Source organism: Drosophila ficusphila, unplaced genomic scaffold, assembly GCF_018152265.1.
Source record: "Drosophila ficusphila isolate 14025-0441.05 unplaced genomic scaffold, ASM1815226v1 contig_414, whole genome shotgun sequence".
Lineage (NCBI taxonomy): Eukaryota > Metazoa > Arthropoda > Insecta > Diptera > Drosophilidae > Drosophila > Drosophila ficusphila.
Genome location: NW_025064328.1, coordinates 20,215,363 through 20,237,405, shown reverse-complemented (window position 1 = coordinate 20,237,405; position 22,043 = coordinate 20,215,363). Strand labels below are relative to the sequence as shown.

Genomic DNA, 22,043 nt, shown 5'->3' with positions numbered 1-22,043 from the left:
CAGCCCAACGTTCAGTTCACTGCGAGCGCTTACAGCGTCTGGTGCGTTGTGACAGAAGAGCGAGTAAACCACCAACCGAAAACCCATCAGGCAATCGACCACAGAGCCAAACAAACAAAACAAGCCAAAGGATACAATCCCGGCGAACTGAACGAACTCGTATACACAGACAGTGCTAAAGTTGTGCGTGCAATGAGCCGTGACTCGAATGTGGCACGATTTTAATTAAATCGCCAGTTATTGAAAGAATTAAAACAAAACACAGAGTACGCATCACAGTCGAATTCAATTCCGCTGAACGGGAAACCCACAGACACGTCGTGTAGCACGTTCAGGCCAGGTTCGGATTCAGATTCAGATTCGGATTCATATTCAGATTCAGATTCAGATTCGGAATCAGGATCGCATCGTCCTCGCGTTTATATTCACATGCAGTGCGCGCGAAAATCCTGTCGGCTGCTCCCGCTGCACTGACTGCTGTCCTTGTCGTATTGTTTATGGATTTGTTGGTCCTGCTCCCGTGCGTCTCCCTCTAACACGTAGCAGAGCCGTCAACAGGTAAGCCTTGCATTCAGCCGGGATTAACTTTGCTTAAACTGTTGAAACAACTACACTGAGAGCAGGCATGGATTGCGGTGGGTGGGTGGTTTGCTGCTGGTGCTCAGGATGCACCGCCCGGAGCTCCTGCTCCCGCTCCTGCCTCTGCATCCGCACCCGCACCCGCACCCCATCTGCATCCCCATCGCCACCTGCAACAGCATCGACAGCCAAGTGGCGACAAAGCGGATTACCACGAAAATATTTACAAGTTTTAAATTGTTTATCCCAGCGAGAGTGTTCTGTGTGTGAGTGTTATTCCGCATATTAATATTTATGGCATTGGCCGCCGTAGTTGGCTAAATGGATCGGATGGGATCCGAGCGGCCAATTGTGGGCCGGCCTGTGGAAACACGAGCTCCGGAAAGAGTGAAATTAAAACCCGTCTTTAATTAAGGAGTAGGACTGGCCATCAACGGCAGCCGAGGCAAGCCATGCTGCGGTCAGGGGGGCAGGTACAGGGGACAGGGAGTCAGGGAGTCGGGGAGAGGGATAGGGGAGTCGCTCAGAACGGGCGCATAAAAAGTCAACGGCAGCGGTAACAGCATCAGCAAGAGCAACAACAAGTGCTGAGGAAACGAGTACCACACACACACACACACACACACTAAGAGGGGGGATTGGCCGCCACACACGTGTAAGTGGAAACAAGTTGAAATGCCTCAGCTTCATTTGGTCAAGTTTACATGAGGCAATGTACTTGGCCGAGAGCCGCAGCCGAGAACTCTTTCCCCAGTACCCGGAATCCCAGTCCATGTAACGGACGGGCGGGCGGGGCGATGTGATTTTAATGAACTACTAAAAACTCGGCATGCCAAACCCAAAACAAACATAAACTAACTTGACGCTGGCCTACGATTGCATTATGGCTGCCACATGCAGCAGCAACATCAGCAACAGTTGAGAGCCCAGCGAGGCAGGCGAACAATGCCGCAATCTGTGTAATATTTATGCAAGCATTAGCAGATTCCCATCCCCAATCCCCAGTCCTCATTCCCCGATCCCCAATCCCCAATCCACAGTCCCCAGTCTCCGTTCTTCGTTCTCCGTTCTCCGTTCCCCGATTCCCAGCATCTGTCCGTTGAGCTCGAGCCTGGTTAGAAGAGACTTAAGCTGACAGCCGCCGCCGAGAACAGTTTGGGTTTGGGTTCGAGTTCGAGTTTGAGTTACTTTCTACCCAGCATTTCACCCGCCCTGCCGCTGGGTGGTGCCACCAGTACCAGCATCAGTACCAGCAGTAGCACCAGAAAAGAGCCACTGGCTGGCTGAGATTAGTGCAGTTACTGCAGTTGCATCCACAGTTGCCGTTGTTCTTATTGCGGTTTCTGTTACTGTTGCGGTTAAATAAATAAAGCAGCGTGACTCCACGGCTCAGCCCGAGTCTCAGCCTTTTGCTTTTGCTTTTGCTTTTGCCTGTGCCTCCGCTCTGCCTTGTCTTTTTCTCGGCTCTGGCTTAGTTTGCAGCTTCGCAGCCCAGAGATTGCGTTGCAACAACAGAATACTCATCGGCTGCTGCGACTGAATCTCAAATCTGAAATTATAGTCGGTTCCGCTGTTCCCTGTTCCCTGTTCACTGCCCGCTACTTTCCAACCCACTTCCTCTGGAACGTGGCCCTATTAGGGAGCTGCTGCAGAACCGGGAGCGAAGAAGAGGTATCAATGGAGCCATCCGTCGCCAGTCAATATTTCGGGACGAGGCGGGACCCCCGGGAGAGGGCCAAGACCTGGGAGACGCGGCCGTTGCATAAGCAGCTGATAAGCTCGCTCACAGCAAACTTATGGCAAACGAGCACGCCACCGCCATTAAGAGCTGCTGCATTTTAATTAATCAAGTTAACAAACGGAGTGCCGCAGCAGATGTGGCAGCAGCCCCATCTGTCAACAACAATGCGCGCCGCAAACTAATTACATGCAGCTCGGCGGATAAGGGTAAGCCCGAAACCCAAAACCCGAAACCCGAAACCCAAATCCCAATTGCAGCGGCCGCACATCATCATTGTTCGATGTCGGCTGGCTTTGCATATGTGCGATTACCAAATTAGATTTCTGTCTAATTATGGCAGTTGCACTGCAGCACAGCAGCACAGCAGAGCGAAGCCCGAAGAAATTGCAACTGAAATTAATAGCCCGGACGGCAGAAGTTTGCGCAAGCGACGATAAACAAATGGATGCAGTAAAAACAAAACTTCGGAGCGGAGTCAGGCCATCCAGCCCATCCCATTGCATCGCATCCGATGCCAAGTCGAGTGGCAGCCAAAGTACCCGGCAGAACTCGCCTCTGGAGCGGACTGGCTGTCCTGGCTTCGCTCGGAGGATGCAGCACTTAATAATAATTAAATAATTTTCGCCAATTATAGAGCCGGCACATAGCCATCTAAATGGGTTTGGCTTAGACTCCGCATCTGTATCTGCAGCAGTGTCTTTATCTCCATCTCTATCTGCTCCCCTTCCTTGCCGAGTGTTTGTGTGTGTGCTGAACTAATAAATAAGATTGCTTTTAATTAAGAAAGAGAAAATTGTTGCCGCCATCGAAGTTGAGCGGCAAAAGTTCTCCATTTGCCTTCCAAGCCAGTGTCTGTGCTCCAGTGCGAATCAGAATCAGTTTGGGATGCTCGTTGAGATTGGGTTTTGTCGAGAAGCCCCTTCAGTAGTTTCGCAACAGCGCGGGGCCCGAGAATTAGGGTTTCATGAAAGGGTATTTACTTATCAAACACTAAAGTGTCTCTGACTTCGTGCGCTTGCCAACCACCAAAAATGCTTCTTTAATAAGCCCACAAGAGCTTCTGCCTTGGCTCGATATTTAACTAATTTATTTCTCTGCGGTTTCCCTTTCGATTTGTCCCAATTGGTTCACATTTAAGAGCGCGCTTGTCTTAGTAGCCGTGATTAACAGGAACCTGTTCTTCCGGAAAATATAGATTTTGATTGGCCTAAAGCTTGCTACTTTCCAACTATTTGGCAGGTGCATGGAGGTGGCAGGTTCAGTCAGCCCTTCGCCCGCTCTGCTGCCTATTTCAGAACAATTTTCCCAAATAGTGCTGAAACAGGGACCCTGCTGAATCCCTGCTGTCGGCGGCAAGACTCTCGGGCCGGGCACACAGGGTAATTTGAAAGCATTTGAAAGTTTTTGACGTTGGTTTCCGTGTGTTTGGGCTTGGCTCAGTTTGGCTGGGGCTCCGGCAACCGGCAACCGGCAACAGCAACCTGCAACTGCGGGCTGGAGTGGCATCAACGTCATCGTCTGACGATGACTTGTGGCCCTAACGCACACACTCAGTGCTTTGTGGCACACGTCATGGGAACTTCAAGTCAGGCAGCAAAGTTGGGAAACCATGGGAGTGAATTATTTTACTTTGTTCGGTGCAAATTATTAATAAACATTTTTCGCATTTGCCTGGCAGCGCCCCAGTTGCCGCGGCGGAATTTTAATTCAATTTATATATTGGACTGGCCGAAGACCAAGCGACAGCCTCAGTGCGTCGCGTGCAGTGCCAAGTTCTCCTTCTTGGTGGCTCAGAATGGGAAGCGAGTCGGGCCCAGTCACGAATCACGAATGCGCAGCAACCCGCCTTTGTTTTCTGTCCAACAATAATTTTATTTGCGTAGTAGTACAACCGGAGCCGAAGTCGGAGCCTCGAATAATTCATGCGCATCTGTGTTAATATTATGCCGGTCTGCGATGTCGGACAGCTAACCCTTTTTCGGCGCTGGAACGGCCGGATGACTTTGAACTTTTGACACATTTGGCAGTCGGCTGTCATAGTTTGCAGGGGGTAATAGGTCACTCGGGAATTTATGCTTGGTTAGAGCGGGTCCTTTCTCCCGCTCTCGGCCGGGAAACACGAGCTCTTGAGCTACATAAATTCTTTATGTCCCAAATTATGAGACTTGACCCTTGGAAAAGACGGGCGGGCGGACGGACAAACGGACAAACGGACAGACGGACAGATCTGACAGCCCTTCATTTTGTAATCTCTGACAGCGACGATGGTGCGTCGGAACGACCTTCGGGGGAGTTGTTTGTGTTAACCGAGTTATTATGTCTAATTAAGCGGCTTATTCAACTGACGCACTCGTCACAAACTTATCGCCGCAAGCCGCATTTCATCGCGGCAACACAGCGTCATCAATGCGCCATCGAACACAATTGATGGTCTGAATGGCTCAATTTATGGCGGATCACATTAGGGAAAAAGCATAGCATATTTTTTCCATTGCGGCAATTGTTCAATGCCTGCAATAATATATTAATAATAACAGTGCTCATCATGCGTAGTAAATTTGTTCAGCGTTTTTGCCATTTCTTTATCAGGGTTTACGCAATCACTTTCACAAAATACAAATTGAATTGCCATTGCCAGGGCCATTGCATTGTGTTGACAAAAAGCGCACGACAATTAAAAAAATAATGGAAAACACAATTAATAATTGTAAAATTATTATTCGCAGTTGTGCATCCGACTTTAAAGTATTAATTGAGAGTTTCATTCGCCACGATGAGCGTTCGAGATAGCACTCAGCTCATCCGGCGTGATTAATTTCTTGACCCTTTGAGCGATCGCTCGGACCGTCGCCCGACCTTCCCACCGCATTCATGAGCTGGTCAATCAGCACTTAAGAGCTCCTCCAAGTGGATGCTAACAGTATGCTGCCACTGATGCCGCTGCCGCTGCCACTGTCCATAATCCATTAGAAAAAGTAGCAAATTATGATTTATTGCACTTTGCCCGAAGAATGGAAAAATTCATGAAAGCCACAAAGTGTGCGAGTGCTGGAAAGTATACTCCGCTGAAACGAAGCATTTCCCTTGATCAAAGGGGTGGGGAATGGTTGGAGGGGTTGGGGTGAGGTGGCAAAAACTCCAAAGTAGCTTGCCGAAATGTAAAACTCTTGTAACAAGGGTGCATGGCCACTTTGGGCCACTTTGAAGCGCTCGTCGGGGAGCTCCACCCACTGGTCTTGCCATTTTACGGCCACAAACTTTTGGTCTCGGAGTATTAAGTATACGCCTCGGTGATGCATTGATGTTGTCGCTGCAATCGAGTGCGCGGAACAGCAATTAATGCTCTATTTATGGCAGCCAAAGAGGCACAGAGTCTAAGGTCGGCATCCCAATTACACGCTTGAGCAACGTGCGTGTTTCCCTCTCGGCACTCGGCACTCGTCATTCGCCTCGAGGCTTGTGCAATTCCACGCCTAATAAGCACAAAATTGGGTCTTGGCTGCCGAGTCGCCCCTCAATTTGGGCACATTAGACCGGCCATAGGATAATCGAGTGCAACTGCAGTGGCATTCAGCAGCGGTCAGATGGGCTCGCCGCACAAAGCCATTGATGCGTCGTCGTCTGAGCTCGGCTTAGTTAATAACTTTGACCGAAATACCAGAGACCAATAGCCGAAAAGTGAGTGTCATTAGCATATACTTAGCACAAGAACCAGTTTCACCGCAGCGCTCTTTCTCCTCCGTCGCGGCTAGAACTCGGTCGAGACCTCGGCTCGCAAACAAATGAAAAGAAAGAGAGCAGGAGAAATGGGTCAGAAAGTTTCCCACTGATTGGGTTTTGTCTCAATTAACACATCCGATCAGATCGCCAATATTCGCGCATGCAGTCGTAGATTTTAACAGCGTGATGCGGACTTATGGCTTTGCCGCGGCTGCTCCGCAGCTGTCGAGAATGCAGCTCGAATCGAGCACAAATTGAATGGGAAAGAGCTCTGACGGAAGCTGAAACAGCAGCGCCTATGAATGAAAGGCACGCGAAAGGCGCATAATAAACTATAATGACAAAATTACTATATTTAGTGTGCTAAAAATCGGTCAAAGTGTCAGTAGGTTGTCCACAGCCGCCTTCATCAGCCGATGACGGTTTGCTCTCACTTTGGCCAAGCATGATGCTGCATTTTTGGCACCGGCTTCTTTTCACCTGAGCGATGAGTCTTGGCCGAGACTGAGACTGAGACTGGGCTACCAAGATCGCTGGCTCTTGGCCGCGAAAGCAAGTGCCGTCCGAACAGGCGGCTACTGATTTCGTGCGTGACCGAGCCGCGGAACTCCCCGCCCACCGGAGTCCCACCCGCGATCTCTTTCCAGACGGGCAACTTTCATTTTTGCCGCTGTAGAATATCGACTCACAATGGGCACAATAAAAAGCGTATCGAACACATCAATAGGTTATTGGCATATTCGAGTGCGGCCCTCTTCCAAAGCGCTTTGTTTGCTTCCCCATTCATCGGCTGCCTTAAGCCGGCGCACGCAGCTCGATTGTTTGGCTCTTCCGTCCTCAAGGGGTTTTGTCGCTGGCCGTCGCTTCTAGTGTATATTTTGACGCGCCTTGGAGAGCGTGCTCTCGAGGCCCTGAGTGCGGCAATTAGCAGCGGCTTAGGGGACCGCAAACAAGTCCAGCCCGATCCACCTGTGCCCCACCTGGAGTTGCGAACGAGAATGAGAATGGGAACGGTGCGGAGATCCCGTGGGGCTGGAGTGGAAATCGAGAACAACCCATTTGCGCCACATCTGCAGATCCAGAAATGACACTCATGCCCAGATACAGAAACAGATACAGATACAGATACGGATGCAGATATAGATACAAACACAGGTTCAGATTCAGAGAGCGGAGCTGCCGATTGGAGAAGATTTTCGGTAACGTTATAAAACTGAAAGCCACGCATTCAGGTGACCTACATTCGCAGCTCGCCAGCAAATCCCAGCCGCAAGACTTGGTTGCTGCGGCTGTTGCTTTGCTTTATTCTCGGCTGCTCGCTGGGCTCTCTTGGCCAACGGCAGGTTCTGTAGGCCAAGTGCGAGTGTGTCCAAGCATTTTGGCCTCCGCAAGCAACTGGGAGAGCGAAGCGATTCGGTTCTGTTTGCTGCGTTCTTGCCATGATTTCGGCATGAAATCAATCTCTGGCCAACTTTTAATTCGTGAAACTTCTGTCAATTTTTTCCCCGTCTCGCTCGCTATCGTTCGTACTTGAGCGGAATTCATAATACGATTCATGAAGCTCTTATTTAAGCCCGGAGTCAGGAGGAAGTTGGCATATCAGCGCCTGCTCCCAGAACCGTAATAAAATACCCTTTCACAGGGAATTACTCTTTTTGCAGCACACAGAAGCTCGGGATTAGCAAACCAAAAGTCAGGGTGAAAAAACTTCTGCTTGCCCAAGCCAACACTCCCCCCGATTTTCATTGCTAATGAAATCACTTTTGGCTGTTTTTTTTATTGAACTCCAATTAGCACCGTCCCATCATTAGCGTGGCTTTTCGCAGACACCTCCGCTAACAATTCTTTTTGGACTTTTCGGATTCGCCTTTTAAAATGTTTGGAAAGTGAAGCAATTAAAAATTAATTGCCTCGTCAGAGCAAACCGAAAACATCGAGAGCCACGTGCGGGTCCAATTGATAATGCTAATTATGTTTAGCAGCCGCAAACCAAATTTATTCGCACTGAATAACTTGTACATATTCCACTTATTAATTATCTCTGTTTCTCCCTCTGCTCTTTGCGATTCGCAGGTGAACTTGACAGTTGTCTGGAATGAGTTTGTTGCTGTCAAATTGGATTCATTAGGTGAGTAAGAAAGACTATTGCCAACCAAGGAGTGCTAACGATTTGCTATACATCAAGTAATAGGATCACGAATGAAAATTTGTGGGGCAAATCAATCAGAAATCAAGAATTTCTTTTTATTATCTCTGGGCGATAATTTCTTTTGCAAAGAGCATTCCAAAAAACCTGTATTTTTATTTTTTGTGCAGCGTAGAAAGTAGTTTCTAATAGGGTTGGCAAATAAAACCGATAGCAAGTGTTATGTACTCGAACCTCATTCGTCTTAGCTTATCTTAAGCTTCTTAAGCAACTATACAACTGCAATCACCCATTATGATTCAAATCAGCGATGAAAATAGGTTTTCCTGTGCAATATAAAAATATATGTAAATGGAAAAGGATGTTTCTCTTGTCGAGACTAATTTAGTTTAGGCATGTCCCAAATGTCGTTGAGACATTTTTGTGAAGGCAACATATTCCGAGCTCAGAAAATTATTTGTTTCTTTGATTTTCGCAGCTATTATAGTTTAAATCGATTGGCCACAAGGGATTTCGGCATACCCTTTGCATGGTTTATTTATTGGCCTCGTTATCTCATATTATTTACTGCTAGCGCTGCTTTTACATTTCAAAAGTAGATATTGGCCGGAGAAGCAAGGCCGTCGTGTGGGGGTATGTGGGGGTATTGGCCTAAGCCCCTATTTGGGCATTTTAATATGTTTGCCTTGTTTTCCTATCAGTACTCTGCAATTGAGTTGCGAGCACAAAGAGCGAGTGAGACAGAACAGCGGACCAGCGGACATGCAGGGCTGGCGCTCGGAAAGTGAATTTTATTGCTAATTCTGGCTGGCAAAGGTTGGAGTATTTATTAAAAAGCAACGACCCCAACTTGCCAACGAAATTATTTGGAATGACAGCGACAAAAGCAGCGGGCTGCCAGCTTACACTCACATCAAATGCAAATAAACGAAGGACACACAGGCACACGTCCAAACAAACAGCATCGATGTTTGGAGCAGCAACAACAATCATCGGGGCGAGCTGCCAAATGAAATGTTAGGGAAAATCAAACAATTTCGCTCATTGAGCTTTTAAGCCGCTACGGCCGAGGAGGGGAGCGGGGTGGAGCACATGTCATTTTTCAGATACTTTGATGTGCGAGGGCCAAAATAAACAGAATTCGGGCCGCCATAGCCATAGAGCCATGGCTCTGCATATTCCGCCACCGACCTGCACTCCACACAATCCAGTGCTTGTTGCTATATTGGTGTATAAATACCGCCAGTCGGTGCCCATCAATGCGATTGAGCCGCACGGAATTCGCAGGGGGTTTTAAATACAATATCGGACCGGACGGGAAGCAATGATTCTTCACTCGCCTGGAAGAACAAAGGGACTGAAAAATGGGCAGAGGGAAAATAACTTATAACAAATAGTTAAATGTACTGGGTTTTCGGTTTCTTCGCTGCCGAACTTAAAGCAATTTTAAATGTAATTAAACTAGATCGAGGCTTTTGATATTCGGGCGAACAAAGAGCTGGCGCACATTGCCCAAAATTCATCTCCATCTGTTTTATCGGGCAACCAATATTGCAATTCATTGCAGCTGCATCAAAGAACGTGCGGCCATCAGCCGAACCCCAAAAGTTCTGCAGCAGTAATAAAAGTAAATAGATTTCGGCATATTTGGCTGCCATTTATTGTGTTTTTCGGGAAAACTAATTCGACAATTCGATGGACTCTCGTCGGTTGCGGTGAGTGGTTCCGCCGAAAAGTTTCCTGCTGCGGATTGAAAATATCGAGGCGAGTGGATGGATGGATGGCCTTCGCCGCCTGGACAATGTGTGGGTTTAGCCAGGAACAAAGGCCGTCCGGAATTGGTTAGGGAACAAAAGTCGAGTATTTACCGCGCATCCGAGCTAATGAAGCTATTAGTGCCGGCCTCGTTGGTGGTCAGCACGTCACTCCGAGAGCCCACCAGTCCTGCGAGCCCCGGGGTCCTTTTATTGGGCACGGGAAATGGACGTTTTCCACAGCCAACTACAACAGAACAAACGTTTTTTACTTGATTTGGCCGGGGCCAGCCGGCCAGAAATAACAAAGCTGAAAGTGAATGGAACTGTGCTGTGGGTGGGGCCGGGTCGCAAAGTTTATGCCAGTTGGTTGATTTCTGTAGCATTTCCGTTTTGTTTCATTTTAATTCTCGAACTGCTCTTTGGCCATATTTGATGGTAAGCACACAAACACAAGCAGACACACTCCGGCCAAACAACGGAGGAGGTGGTGGACGGGGGGCATATAAAATGAAATAAAATGTTTGACTACTGCGGAAGTGCGCCATAAGTTTATTTCTTGTGCTCCACTTTGCTTACATATTTTCGAGTGTGCAGCTCGCTTTTGGGCGACGTCCATGTCGATTGCCCTTAGATTCGGCCAAGTTGGTGTGTGCGGCTTATTGGCCCTTATTCCCATAATGTAACGGAAATTGTCCAAGTTTTTAAAGGCGTAAATGTTTAATTCAGCGCCGCCGCCTCGGAACTGTTGCTCCCGGTCCGCCGAATGTTCAATTTACTGCTTCCACAGCTCGTCTTGCTGCCTTCGCTGCCTTTGCTGCCTTTGTGACCCTGTAACCTTAACAGCTGCTGGCCGCCATTAATATTTTCCAACTATTTGCATAAATTAATGCGCGCACACAAAATGTTGCCAAAATATTGCTCTCTGCTCCTCTGGCAACTGATGGCCCAGCCCCTCCCCACTCCGCCTCCCTCCTGCTCCTGGTTGAGACGTACATGGGTGGGCGTGGCAGGCGGCATGTGGGTCAGTCTAGCTCAGCTCTGCTCCGCTCCACCCTGCTCCTGGATGTGAGTGAGTTTTAATGGCGATTTAAAGCGCCTTTGTTCGAGTGCGAGCTAAGCATGCGCCAAAGTTTCGCATATGAATGCGGAATGAAATTGCAGTGCGGCCTGCGGAGCATTCCACTCAGTCGAAAGTTTGTCTATTCCGACGAAAACTGGGAGTTGGACCCTTCAAGCTGCGCCTTACATATATGATATAGTATATAGTCATGTATCGGAGGGTTCCGCGAACAGCTGCAGCTGCTTGTTGACGCTACTGCGAATTCGTTGGGGCTGCACATAAATATCAAATTTGCCTAATCAGCTTCCGCTAAGCAGCGTTTAATTACAATTCCTGCCAGTCCGTCCGAACGACTCCGCTGCAAGTTGGCCGTCTCAGGTCGCCCTCAACTCGGGTGTGCTTCGGTACATTGCAAGTACCCTAAACAGGCGACAGGCGTGGAGTTGGGGAGTTGGGGAGATGGTGAGCTGGGGAGCTGGAGGAGGCAGACACATGGGGCGGCTGGGCCTGGTAATTGAGTTTTTAGTAGCTGTTAGCGGTCCCACACCAGCTCTTTGCACCACTTAATGGCAGGGAAGCAGCATGCTGCATGCTGCACTCCCCAGGAGCGGCGCATTGTTGTGCAAATTAACTATGCACCTGCCCGCGAACGCACACAAAGCTCTGCGAGCACTGAAAATCACGAAAATCACGGCGCGGGCCCGAAATGCAAGTTAAAGTTCCTTGGCGCAGACAGCGGCAACCAAATCAAATTTGCACGAAAAACCAAAGGTAAACTTTGAGCGCTACTAGCGAATGGCCATCCACCCCCACACGCACACACGCATACTCACACAGCGGGGCATGAACACATACAGGCGCAAATTCACACGTCGCTTATTTGGTAATTTGCGTGAGTGCGAAAATGCGTTGCGTGTTTGGCTAACATGCAGCCCATTCGTGTGAGTGCGCTGTGCACTTGTGTGTGTGTGCGTAAGAGTGTGTGCGGCACTTGGCGCTGCAAAGTTCATAAACTTGTACACACCTGAGCCCACAGAGATACGTACACACACAGGCCCTCCTCGCGCACACACCCTAATTGAGTTAGCCGGGGATTTCGGGCGGAAATATTTGAGCCCCGTGCGGTCAGAACGCAAGTTTCGGCAACTTCCTGTCTGTGGCACAATAAATTCGCATAATAAATGGGCCGGCGTTTAACTGTGTCAACAGCAGTCAGCCAGCCCGGCTCGCATCTCGAGGAGGGCGAGCGGAGCCAAACTTGACGAGCCGCTCCTGCACCTGCCACTCCAGCCGGCACATAAAATGTTAAACAGCAGGCTAATGTCCAAAAGGATGCACCGAGTGGCCGAAACGCAGCGCGCAGCGCGGGGGGAACCCCGTTGCTGCTGCTCCTGCTGCTGTTGACGTTGTCATTGTGGCTCAGCGACGGCCGGGGAATAGCGGAAATTATGCAAAATAGGTAAAGCTGCTTTGGCGAAACTGAACCTCAACTGCAGGCACTAAATTATGTGCTTTGGAGCAGAGCGCTCGTCGCTCTGAAAGGCGATCCCACTGAAGGACTGGGCTCGGGCTCCTGGGGCCCGAAAGGACACTTTAAAGTCCCGCTCCATTTAATAAATCAGCCATCGTTTCCAAATCTCTGCCAAAGTCGAGTGCCACTCACGTCCTACTACTCCTTAAATGCTGTGAGCCCTGGCAGCAATACGGCTTAAAGGGTTTTTTAGTTACAAAATCAGAGGACGAATAAAGTACTAAAAGTAAAGAGCCTTACTGACATCCCCGTGTAGTATGCCTGAGTAAAAATCATTACACAAAATAGATTGAGAGCAATAAAGGTTATCTCGAGGAGGGGTTCTGCCCAGCCAGGCCAACTTATCGCTCCTCGTATCGCTGCTCCGCCTCAAACTCCGCCTCGCCCTGAACTGTGCACATGGCGATGTCACAAATCTTCATAACTGTCCACACATTCGGCCACGTTTCGTGGACCGTTTCGCCACCGCCTCGCATATCTGGGCCAAAGTAAAGTGAGACGAAAAAGTTCCCCCGGGTATCAGCGCAGTTTTTCCTGCTTCCCGCTGCGCCTGCAGCAGAAACTAAGGCCATTCAGCAGTGGTTGTAGTGGTTGTGGTGGCAAATAGAATCTTATCTGAGGCCCACGCGCTCATCTGCCATTGCCAGGACCCAGCTCCTGATCCCAGGTCCGAGTGGCCGGCAGACTCGCATGAAAAATGTTCGCATGTTTATATTCCCGTAGTTAGCGCCTTTATCCGTTCGGCTGGTTTGCAGGTCCTTGCCTGTCCAGATTGTAGGTTGGGGTGTGGGGTGTGGGGTGTGGGGTGTGGGGTGTGGGCCCCTCTGAATGTCCTGATAGCGCCCACTGCCCCTGGCGAAGTGTTTCAGGTTCGACGGCAGGTTTCAGCCTGCTGTAGTCGCTGGCGAATTTAAAATGCAATTAAATATTACAGTTGGGTCATCTGAGCTCGGGCGCAACGTAATGTAATTCGGGCGACTAGATTATGAAAGCCCTCCGCCTGGGTTAATTAACATGACTAATGCACTGGAAGTAGCTGACTCACTGCGACCACTAATCAGTCCTAGGCCGGCCCACTAACGTCCGACTAAGATGGGCTTGAAAGCCCGGCAATTACGGCGGGCTGATAAAACAAGGCGGAGTGAATGTGCAAGTCATAACTCAAAAGGAGACGGATACGGCGAACATGAGGGTGCGCGTGTGGGCCTATCATCATTCAGCGAATGACGCAGCAGGCGGAAAAAAGCAGATGGACGAGCGCCGGGATAAGGAAAAGGGGTACTCCTCGGCGCACACTAGCTCATCGGGCTTAATCCATTCACACACACCCCAGCGGACCCACACGAACACACGGAGTGCGATAGCGGCCACTAACACTGACCAAAGGAAGCGCAGTTGGGCATGAAAGGATACGACGCCTTTTTGTACGGAGCAGTAAAAGGATTTTGTGCACCTTTCAAGGTCCCTTTTTACAGTTTGTTGACTATAAAGTCCAGGAATGAATGAGTGGATGAATGCTTGGCTGCTTGGCTGCTTGAATGCTTGAATGCCCGAAGATTGAATGTGCCAAGGTTGCGGGGCTCGGATGTCCTCCCCGGGTCCGTACTAATCAGCCGCAGCCAGACAGCAGGCTCGAGGATCCCTCTGCTCCGCTCCAGTGGCTCCTCGCTTGTTTTGATTATAAATTGAAAAATTTGCTGTTGTGCGAAATTTTGCGAAATCAAAGTGCTGGCGAGGAGGTTCGCCTGGCCCTTTCGGGTCCCTCGGCCCCGGTATTTCCATATGTCACAGCCCGGACAAAGGGTCACTCATGTGGAATTCAAAGGCGTGGGGCCATGAAGAACACGCTTGTTAGGAGCCGGATTTCCAGGCCTCCCAGCCGAACACTCGCATTCGGGCCACGGTGAGGGGGAACAATTATGACAGCCCCAGCCGACTTTAAAGCGTAAATTACTGCTCACGGTGTAAGTGTGCTACAATAAATATATTACAAATGTGATAATGGCAGGCGATTGCATAATGGATTAAGCACGGCCTGGTGTTGATTCCCCTGTCGTTCGTTCGCGGCCTCGGCCGGTCCCATTTAAGCCTTTATCAATTCGAATCCGAATAAATATGCAACCGCGAGTGCAGCGAGATGCAGCCGCGCTGACAAAGCTGCATAACTGTTTGCAGTTTTGCTTAATTCGGTGCGATTTCACTCACGCTTTAAAGCTGGTGGTGCAGCTCCTGATGACGCGCTTTAACGAAATTAATTAAAATGTTGATGTGCCCGGTTGTCGTTAGCAGCAGCGCACTCTGACCTGCAGCCAAGTCGGATGCAAATGCAGTGCGCGGCGGACACGCGCCATTTGATAAATTGCGGCAATCAGGAGGTTGCCTGCCGCTTAATGCGTGGCGAAAAGTTGCGGCGCCACTGGCAGGTTGCATTTACAAATCACGTATACGCCGCGCTGGGCGTGGCAGGTCCCAGCTAATTAATGCCAAAGAGTTATATATTAAACGCCGCCGCGCCACGTGTCCTAATCCCGTCCACGCCCTGGCCCCATAACTTTGGCACTTTCGGCCCAGCTGGCTAAGTGGAAGGGCACCGGGCAACCGGGCAACCGGGCAACCGGACAACTGGACAAGAGGACAACTGGACGGGTGGACAGTGGCAACCGAAACGTGTCCGGACTGGGATCGAATCGAATCGATGGACAGAAGCCCGGCGATGACAAAGGCAGGAAGATCCAGAGCCTCGATGGGAGACACGTGCGAAAAGGAATAATGCGGGACAAGGCGCTTTCCGTTGAGCCGCAGAAACTCGAAAAACTATAAACCAAGGCGAGCTTCTTGCGGGGATTTATTTACGGTTAAGTGCGGTGTCAGTGGCAGACTCGTCGCAGATTCCATCCACCTTGGCCTTTGTGCGGGGCCTGCCAGGCATAAACAGTCCACCTACGTCCTCTCAAAACTCGATTCGATCCGAACAATAACAGTCGGGGAAGAATAGACAGCGAGATAAGGGGACGGCAGCTGAAAAGTTTCATAGCCAAATGAAGATTGGCAAGGCGAGATATGCACGTGATGGGAATGGAATGCCGAAAATTATATCGAGCTCCTGCGGCGTGCGAAATCTTTTTCAAAACAATATATGTCATGCACATGCCCGGATAGAACCCGTGCGGAAGTGGCACTGCCAGCCAGTAAATGGCCAATGAATCGACTGAGCTCCGGCGGCAGTGGGAGCGGAAAATAAAATGCACATTAGCCGGCCAGAGGCGCACAACTGCCAGGAGCAGTGCTGCCGGAAAAGCTGCGCCAATTCACAGTGGGCCAGATTGGCACTTAGCTTCGTTTCAGAGTGGTGGCACATACTAATCGCCCTTGGACACATCGGTTAGGAGTAGAAACCGCACAGCACAGTAGCACAGGACTAATATTATGAGTAACTTTGTAGTACAGTGAGCCGATTAAACCATTTACATAAGGTACGATTTGGAGATATACAGATTTGTTTAATAATTAACTTCGCGATATGAAACATTTCTTTCTGCAAAATTAACTTGTTCAGGATAGCATTATTTGACAACAAGTTCACTGAAACATATTGTTGTATTAAACATATATTTTATAACATATTTGAGACTCTTAACTTTACTTTTAAATAAAAACAATTCCCTAACAATTGGGTTTCCGATATTTGGTCTTTTATATGCAGTTGATATTTGATGAGCTTTCATTTAAATAGGCCGATGTCACTGAAAGAGTGCTCGAGAAGCTCTAGCTGTCTATACCCTTTGCCCACTGTGGCTGGGAGGAAGGAAATTGTTTCGTCGACCGGGACGCAAGAACAACAGCCCAGCGTGTGCGGGGGCTTTCCTTTTGTGCGCGCTGCGAAAGAAAAGCGCAAATCGAAATAAATAAATAAAATCAAATGTTCTGCGCACGAGGAGAAGTTCTCAAGCCGGGCCAGCGGCTGAAATTACATCTTACGAGCGTTGGGAGGCCACGCTTGGGGAGCGTATACGTAACGTAACGGAAACGGAAACAGAGCGATAAAGTTCTGTTAGTGTAGCGCACTCCAATCCACGGCGGGCACCCGCGAGAGCGCAAAAGTGCGAAAGTGCGAGCTCTGGAGGTCCTGGAGCCGCTGGCCGAAGGACGAGGACTTGCCAAGACAAAAGCCAAGCAGTGCCAAGCTGCCAGGAAGCAGCGTGTAAATGTCGGCCAACACTTGGCTGCGCTTCCTGGAGGGGAAAGGCCAATGAAACAGAAATCAGACTCAACAGATTGCCGATACACCGATTCGGGGAGCCCTTAACCGTGAAGGGCCATTCCTCTTAAAGTTCCCCGACCCATGCAACATTGCGAGGAGCGCGACCTTCGCCAAACGGCGAGCGCCGTAATGCGATTTGCTTTAATTTCCTAGCCGCAAGCGATAACTGATTGCTCCAAAGTCCTGCTGTGTGTGCAGGGGACAGTAAATCCAATAAGAAATCAATGGCTAACAAGCAAAAACAAACCGAAACAAGTTTCGCCTTGGTGGAAAATCTTAATTTTCCACAAACCCACGGAACGTGACACGTTTTCATTGGTCGCTGCGGACGTTGCAAACTCTTCTGAACTTTTTACAGCCCGCCCACACACTCAGATCCAGTGTTCGTGTGAGTGGCTCATTTGCTGACCGTTTGTCTCCTTTATTTGCGGTTGATTCTGAAGCCTTAAAACCAATTTCTGCGGATATTTTGGTCGCACGCAACTTGGCTAACTCAATAGACATAAGTTTCCCCCGTCCCTGGCCTCAAATACGTTGTTTGCACTTAACATTCAAGCCCAATTCCTGGGAAGTATTGACCTGTGGAAGGAAAAGCAATCTAAGTTTAAAGGTGTAATGTGGGCTTGTTCAATTATGTCCTGAGACTGTTTTTCAATTATGAAAAAACCGAAGGTCAGACCTTGCTTGGACTGAGGTTATTGATTCTACGCTCAACCTCTGCTAATGAAGTCTAGCATCCGACACTCATTTCCCCGAAATGTATACCCCCCCCAGCATCTGGCGGAAGCGGCCTTCGGGAGCCACACCCTGGCTGTGCTCCCGGCTTTGGGTCGTGTCCTGAGCAAAGTCTGCCAGCCACAGGCCTCAAATTGTCATTTTGGCTAAATACACCTTTTGTCGTTTGATTTATAGCCAGTCCCCCCTCTACGCAGAGTATTTGCATTTGTTACGCTTTTTGGCCGTCCCACTCCTCTCCCCCTAACATATGGAAACGCCGGAGTGATTTGTTTAAACAAACGTCCAGCTCGTAAGCGGTCTCATTTCTTCTCGATTCGATTCGACTCGACTCGTTTGCTTGTTCCTACAGCTGTCAGGCTCAATCTTGGTCGGACCTGAAACTGAAACTGAAACAGACACAGGATGGTGCGATGGGAGCCCGAACAAGCGCACTTCTTCAGCTCTTCAGCTCCTTTGTGACTTTCTGTCCGGGCTCCTGTGTGTGTTTGTCGGCCACTTGTCATGTCACTCGGCATCATTGTCGACCCAGACAATGGCAGTCCGACCAATCTGTTCTGGCACCTCACCTCAGTTAACTTCTCGGGCGCTCCTCCCAAAGGGTAAGCCACTCCTCGGGGCCGGCGTTCCATTTACATTTCAATGTCACTCGGTTTCGGCACCGTTCAAACAACCTCCCCCTCCAACCATCCAACCTCCCAACTATCCAACCATGCTATCCTGCGAAGGACCGCTGACAATCGTAATTTACCGTTACAAATCAATTGCCAACTTGCGGCCGTGACGAGTCCTTTGTCGCCGATGTCGACGGACGGACGCTCCCTGCGAGCCGTACATTATGCTGAAATATTTTACGCCCAATTTATGTTAATTCGGTTGTATTTCTCTCGCTGCTCCGTGCCCATAAAACGAACGGAGAAAATCAAAAATAGGACCCAGAGTGCCAATGCCGTCGGCAACCAGTCAGCGAGCATATTTTTATGGCCGGGCTCCGGTATTTATGCCCGATTTTTTCCTCATTGACCAGGAATCGTTTAGCTATCTGCCGTATATAGACTGGTTTCATCGCCTGTGTTGGTGTGCGTACGTGATGTGGCAAAACTTGTCGAGTTCACAGGACTAAGGGTGTGTGCGTATGTGTGTGTGTGAGTGAGTGGGGGGAGGGTTTTCAGGATACGTTTCTGCGAGCTAACATTTTGACAGCGGCGGCTTTAAGTTGTCAGCGCATTCCTCGGCTTTGCCACTGCTGTTGGCCATTGTGCTTATTAACATATTGCCTGTTTGCTCTGTTCCCTCGTGTCGCGCCATTGACAATTCGTTTGAGCCATCCCACACACTCACACACACACACCCATACGCACACAAAGAAGAGGCTTAGTGGCACAACGCAGAACAGGAGAACTGTCAAAATGGCTGCCAAGTATTTGCACAGATTTCTGATGCTGATAGCGAGTGACAGACAACGACAAGGCAAGGGAAAACAAAGCGGGAGCTGGCTAAAAATAAAAGCCATTTTCCCGATTCCTGGCAACGCACTTGGCAGGGCTCCTGACCCAATCCAAAGTCACGTAGGCCAACCCGAACGCCGCTCCAAGTTATTGCGGATCTCTAGTTTCCATCAGCCGCTGTATGCATTCTGTAATGCACACGGCCATTCCTGGAAGGGGATGTTTCGTATCCCCGTGCTTAGGGCCAAATTGCCTGGCACTTAGGCCAAGGCTCTGAAAGCATGCTTTACTGCAAAGACGCCAACTCCAATGGCATTACTTCCCCCACTCGCCTCATGTGGCTGCTCGTTATTATTAGCATAATTACAGGCGCATTAGCGTGCCAGGTTTCAGGTGCCTGGCAATTTGCCTGCTGCCAGGGCGCCTGATTATGACAGGGCCTAAAAGCGCGCCGCATGCCACAATGCACCTCCTGCAACAACGCTTTAAGTTGCGCCGCTTCCTTAAAGGATTCGCGCACCTTATGCAAATTCAGGCACGGCGTTCTCGCAACTCGCCTTCATTAACACTGCTTTAATTAGTTTTTTATTCCACTTTGCAGCTCCCGCTTGATGTTTATGCAGCGTCCTTCGACATTAAGCGCCAATCGGATTCAGTGAGCCAAAGGTCCCGACCTCCCATCAGTAAAAGGGAGAGGAAAACAATTTTAAGATTAGTCCGAGGCCGAAGCGAAAACAAACGCACGCCCCTCGCGAGTCTCCCCGTTCCGCAATGCCTCTGCCGCGCACTCACCCTGCGCTCTGGCTTCTTGCCTGGCTGGTCCTGGCCACCGCCGGCACCCTGGCCTTCCCCAACAGCCAGTCCCGCCAGCCGCTAGTCACCTATGTGACCTCCTCGTCCTCGTCCTCGTCATCGTCCAGCCAGCGAAGCCCGGCCGCCAGGCAGCACCTGCAGCCGGCGTTCGTCTACGACTCCCCTCCCCCAGAGGGCGAGGAGGGTCCCCAGGATGCCCGTGATGCCCAGGCTCCCTCCTCAGCCACATCAACTTCTCCGTCCACGTCGTCGGCGTCGTCCAATGTCCAGACCGAAGAGACTGGGCCTTCAAAGAAAGTCATCGGTTCCAGGTGAGTACACACGCTGGTTTTGTACCGGTACAGACTTACGCTCATTGCGGCTTTACTGCCTGAATTAAGGAATGCGCACAGAAAGAAAAACACTGGACAGAAGACATTCTTTAAGTGATTTTCGGCACTCGTTCACATTAACTTGCTCACATAAATTTAATTACATGTAAAATTAGGTTTTTATTAACAACAATCGAATGAAAAGCATTAGGAGCAGCAAAGTAGCTTTATCATTATCAAACTGAGCCGGATCATATTGTTGTTAATCCGCAATCTTATTATTTTCCGTGTAGCGGGGGTCTCTTTGTTTTACACGTCCGTTTTTACTTGCCCTTTGTTTGCTGTTTCTATCGCTGTTGCTGTTGCTGGGGAAAATCTTTTGTTTGCGCAGCTTTTTGCAATTTTTGCCACTAATTGAAATAGAATTTCCCGCTTTGTTGTAGCCGTTGTGCCGATTGAGGAGCGTGGGTTGGTCGGGCTGGGCACTCGCCTTAGTATTTTTAATTAATTTGCTCTGCGGCCGCAAAGCGTGCTGGAGTGGGCCGAAAGCGTTGCATACTTTGTGGCACGCGTTCGGCATCCCACTGGGTTTGGAGGGAGGGTTTTGATGAAGGCGAAGGTGGGCTGTGCACGGAGCAAACATCAGCGACCAAATTGAGTGCTCATTAACTTCAAATCAATGCTAATCAATTGGGCTTGTGTGGGCGCGATTCTTTGGAGTGAACCCGAAACGGCTTATCCCCAATCCATTCAGAGGAGAACAGGACAAATGGAGGAGCGTACTTTCCATTTTCCGTCTTCCTTTTCTGCCACTCTGCTGCCCGAAGACATCTGTTTGAAAAGGTTCCGGCACTTTCATATTAATTCCGCGCATAAACAAATTCACAGCCAGCGGCTTCTTGCGTCAGCTGCTGGAGCGCCCTACACTTCCCCCGCCCCCACCGGTGGTAATGACTGCGAGCTGTTGCCCGATGGTGATAACGATGATAACGACGATAACGACAATAACGACGATAACGACGATGATGACGCGCAGCTACATGCTGGTAACTGCAGCCAGGCGCACCTGCAATATTTACATGCATTTTTGATTGTGCTGCATTGCCTCTGGATTCCAATTAAAACCAATCTGTGCGGCTGACATTCTTTTGGACCTTTACGATACAACGCCACTCGGCCGGTCACGTTTACCTAAAATTTAATTGGAAATAAGTCAATAAATCATTTACTTTCGCCTCAAAGGCCAGCTCGGACTAAGCTACAAATCGACGGGAATAGGTTTAGAAATGCACACAAATTTTACGGAATATTTTCGCCCTAATCCCATTGCAACACATTTCTGCACTTAATTCTCGCATGAAGCGCTTTGCCTCCACCGCGTCGATGATTTTGACGAGGCAGAGGCATCAAACCCGCTGCTCTATGGCAAGTGGCATTTGCCTGTATGTCCACACAGGGAGCTTGTGTGCGTGTGGCAGCTGCATATGACTAAGCACGCTTCGACTCACGTGCTTAAATGTTAATGATGTGCTCATGCCACACGCGGAATTACTTGCATACTCATATCGCACAGACGCAGCTAACATATGTAAACTGTAGTGTGTGCCGAGATATTCCCACTAAGCGCTGCACAAATGCAGACGGAGGATGGAGATGCAGTTGCGTAAGCCGGTGGCGGGTGATGGAGGGATGGGCGGAAGGGCGGAAGTGGGGGAAGGGTGGTGGGATGGCTGACTGCGTGACTTTCCGCAACCATTGCATGGTTCTCCATTTCCATTAAAATGCCAACGATGCGCCGCCAAGTATGCAACATGACTCGCGCCGCCAGAGGGACAAACCGCACTTTCGCCAGAACGACTCTATAAAAATCAAAAGTCATTAACGCCGCTCGGAATTGAAAATACAGCTGCCATAAGCTTATGATTAACATTAACATAAAAA

At 49.5% G+C, this 22,043-nt stretch overlaps 1 protein-coding gene across 1 annotated transcript in view; it reads left to right on the top strand.

Moving 5' to 3' along the window:
* Window positions 1-22,043, top strand: part of LOC108099993 (mucin-5AC) — a 30,450-nt gene continuing 8,407 nt past the window's right edge. The window contains 3 exon segments of the mRNA XM_017203689.2: window positions 1-558; window positions 8,114-8,168; window positions 19,580-20,102. Coding sequence (XP_017059178.1) covers window positions 19,750-20,102 — 353 coding nt within the window. The 5' untranslated portion in view covers window positions 1-558; window positions 8,114-8,168; window positions 19,580-19,749.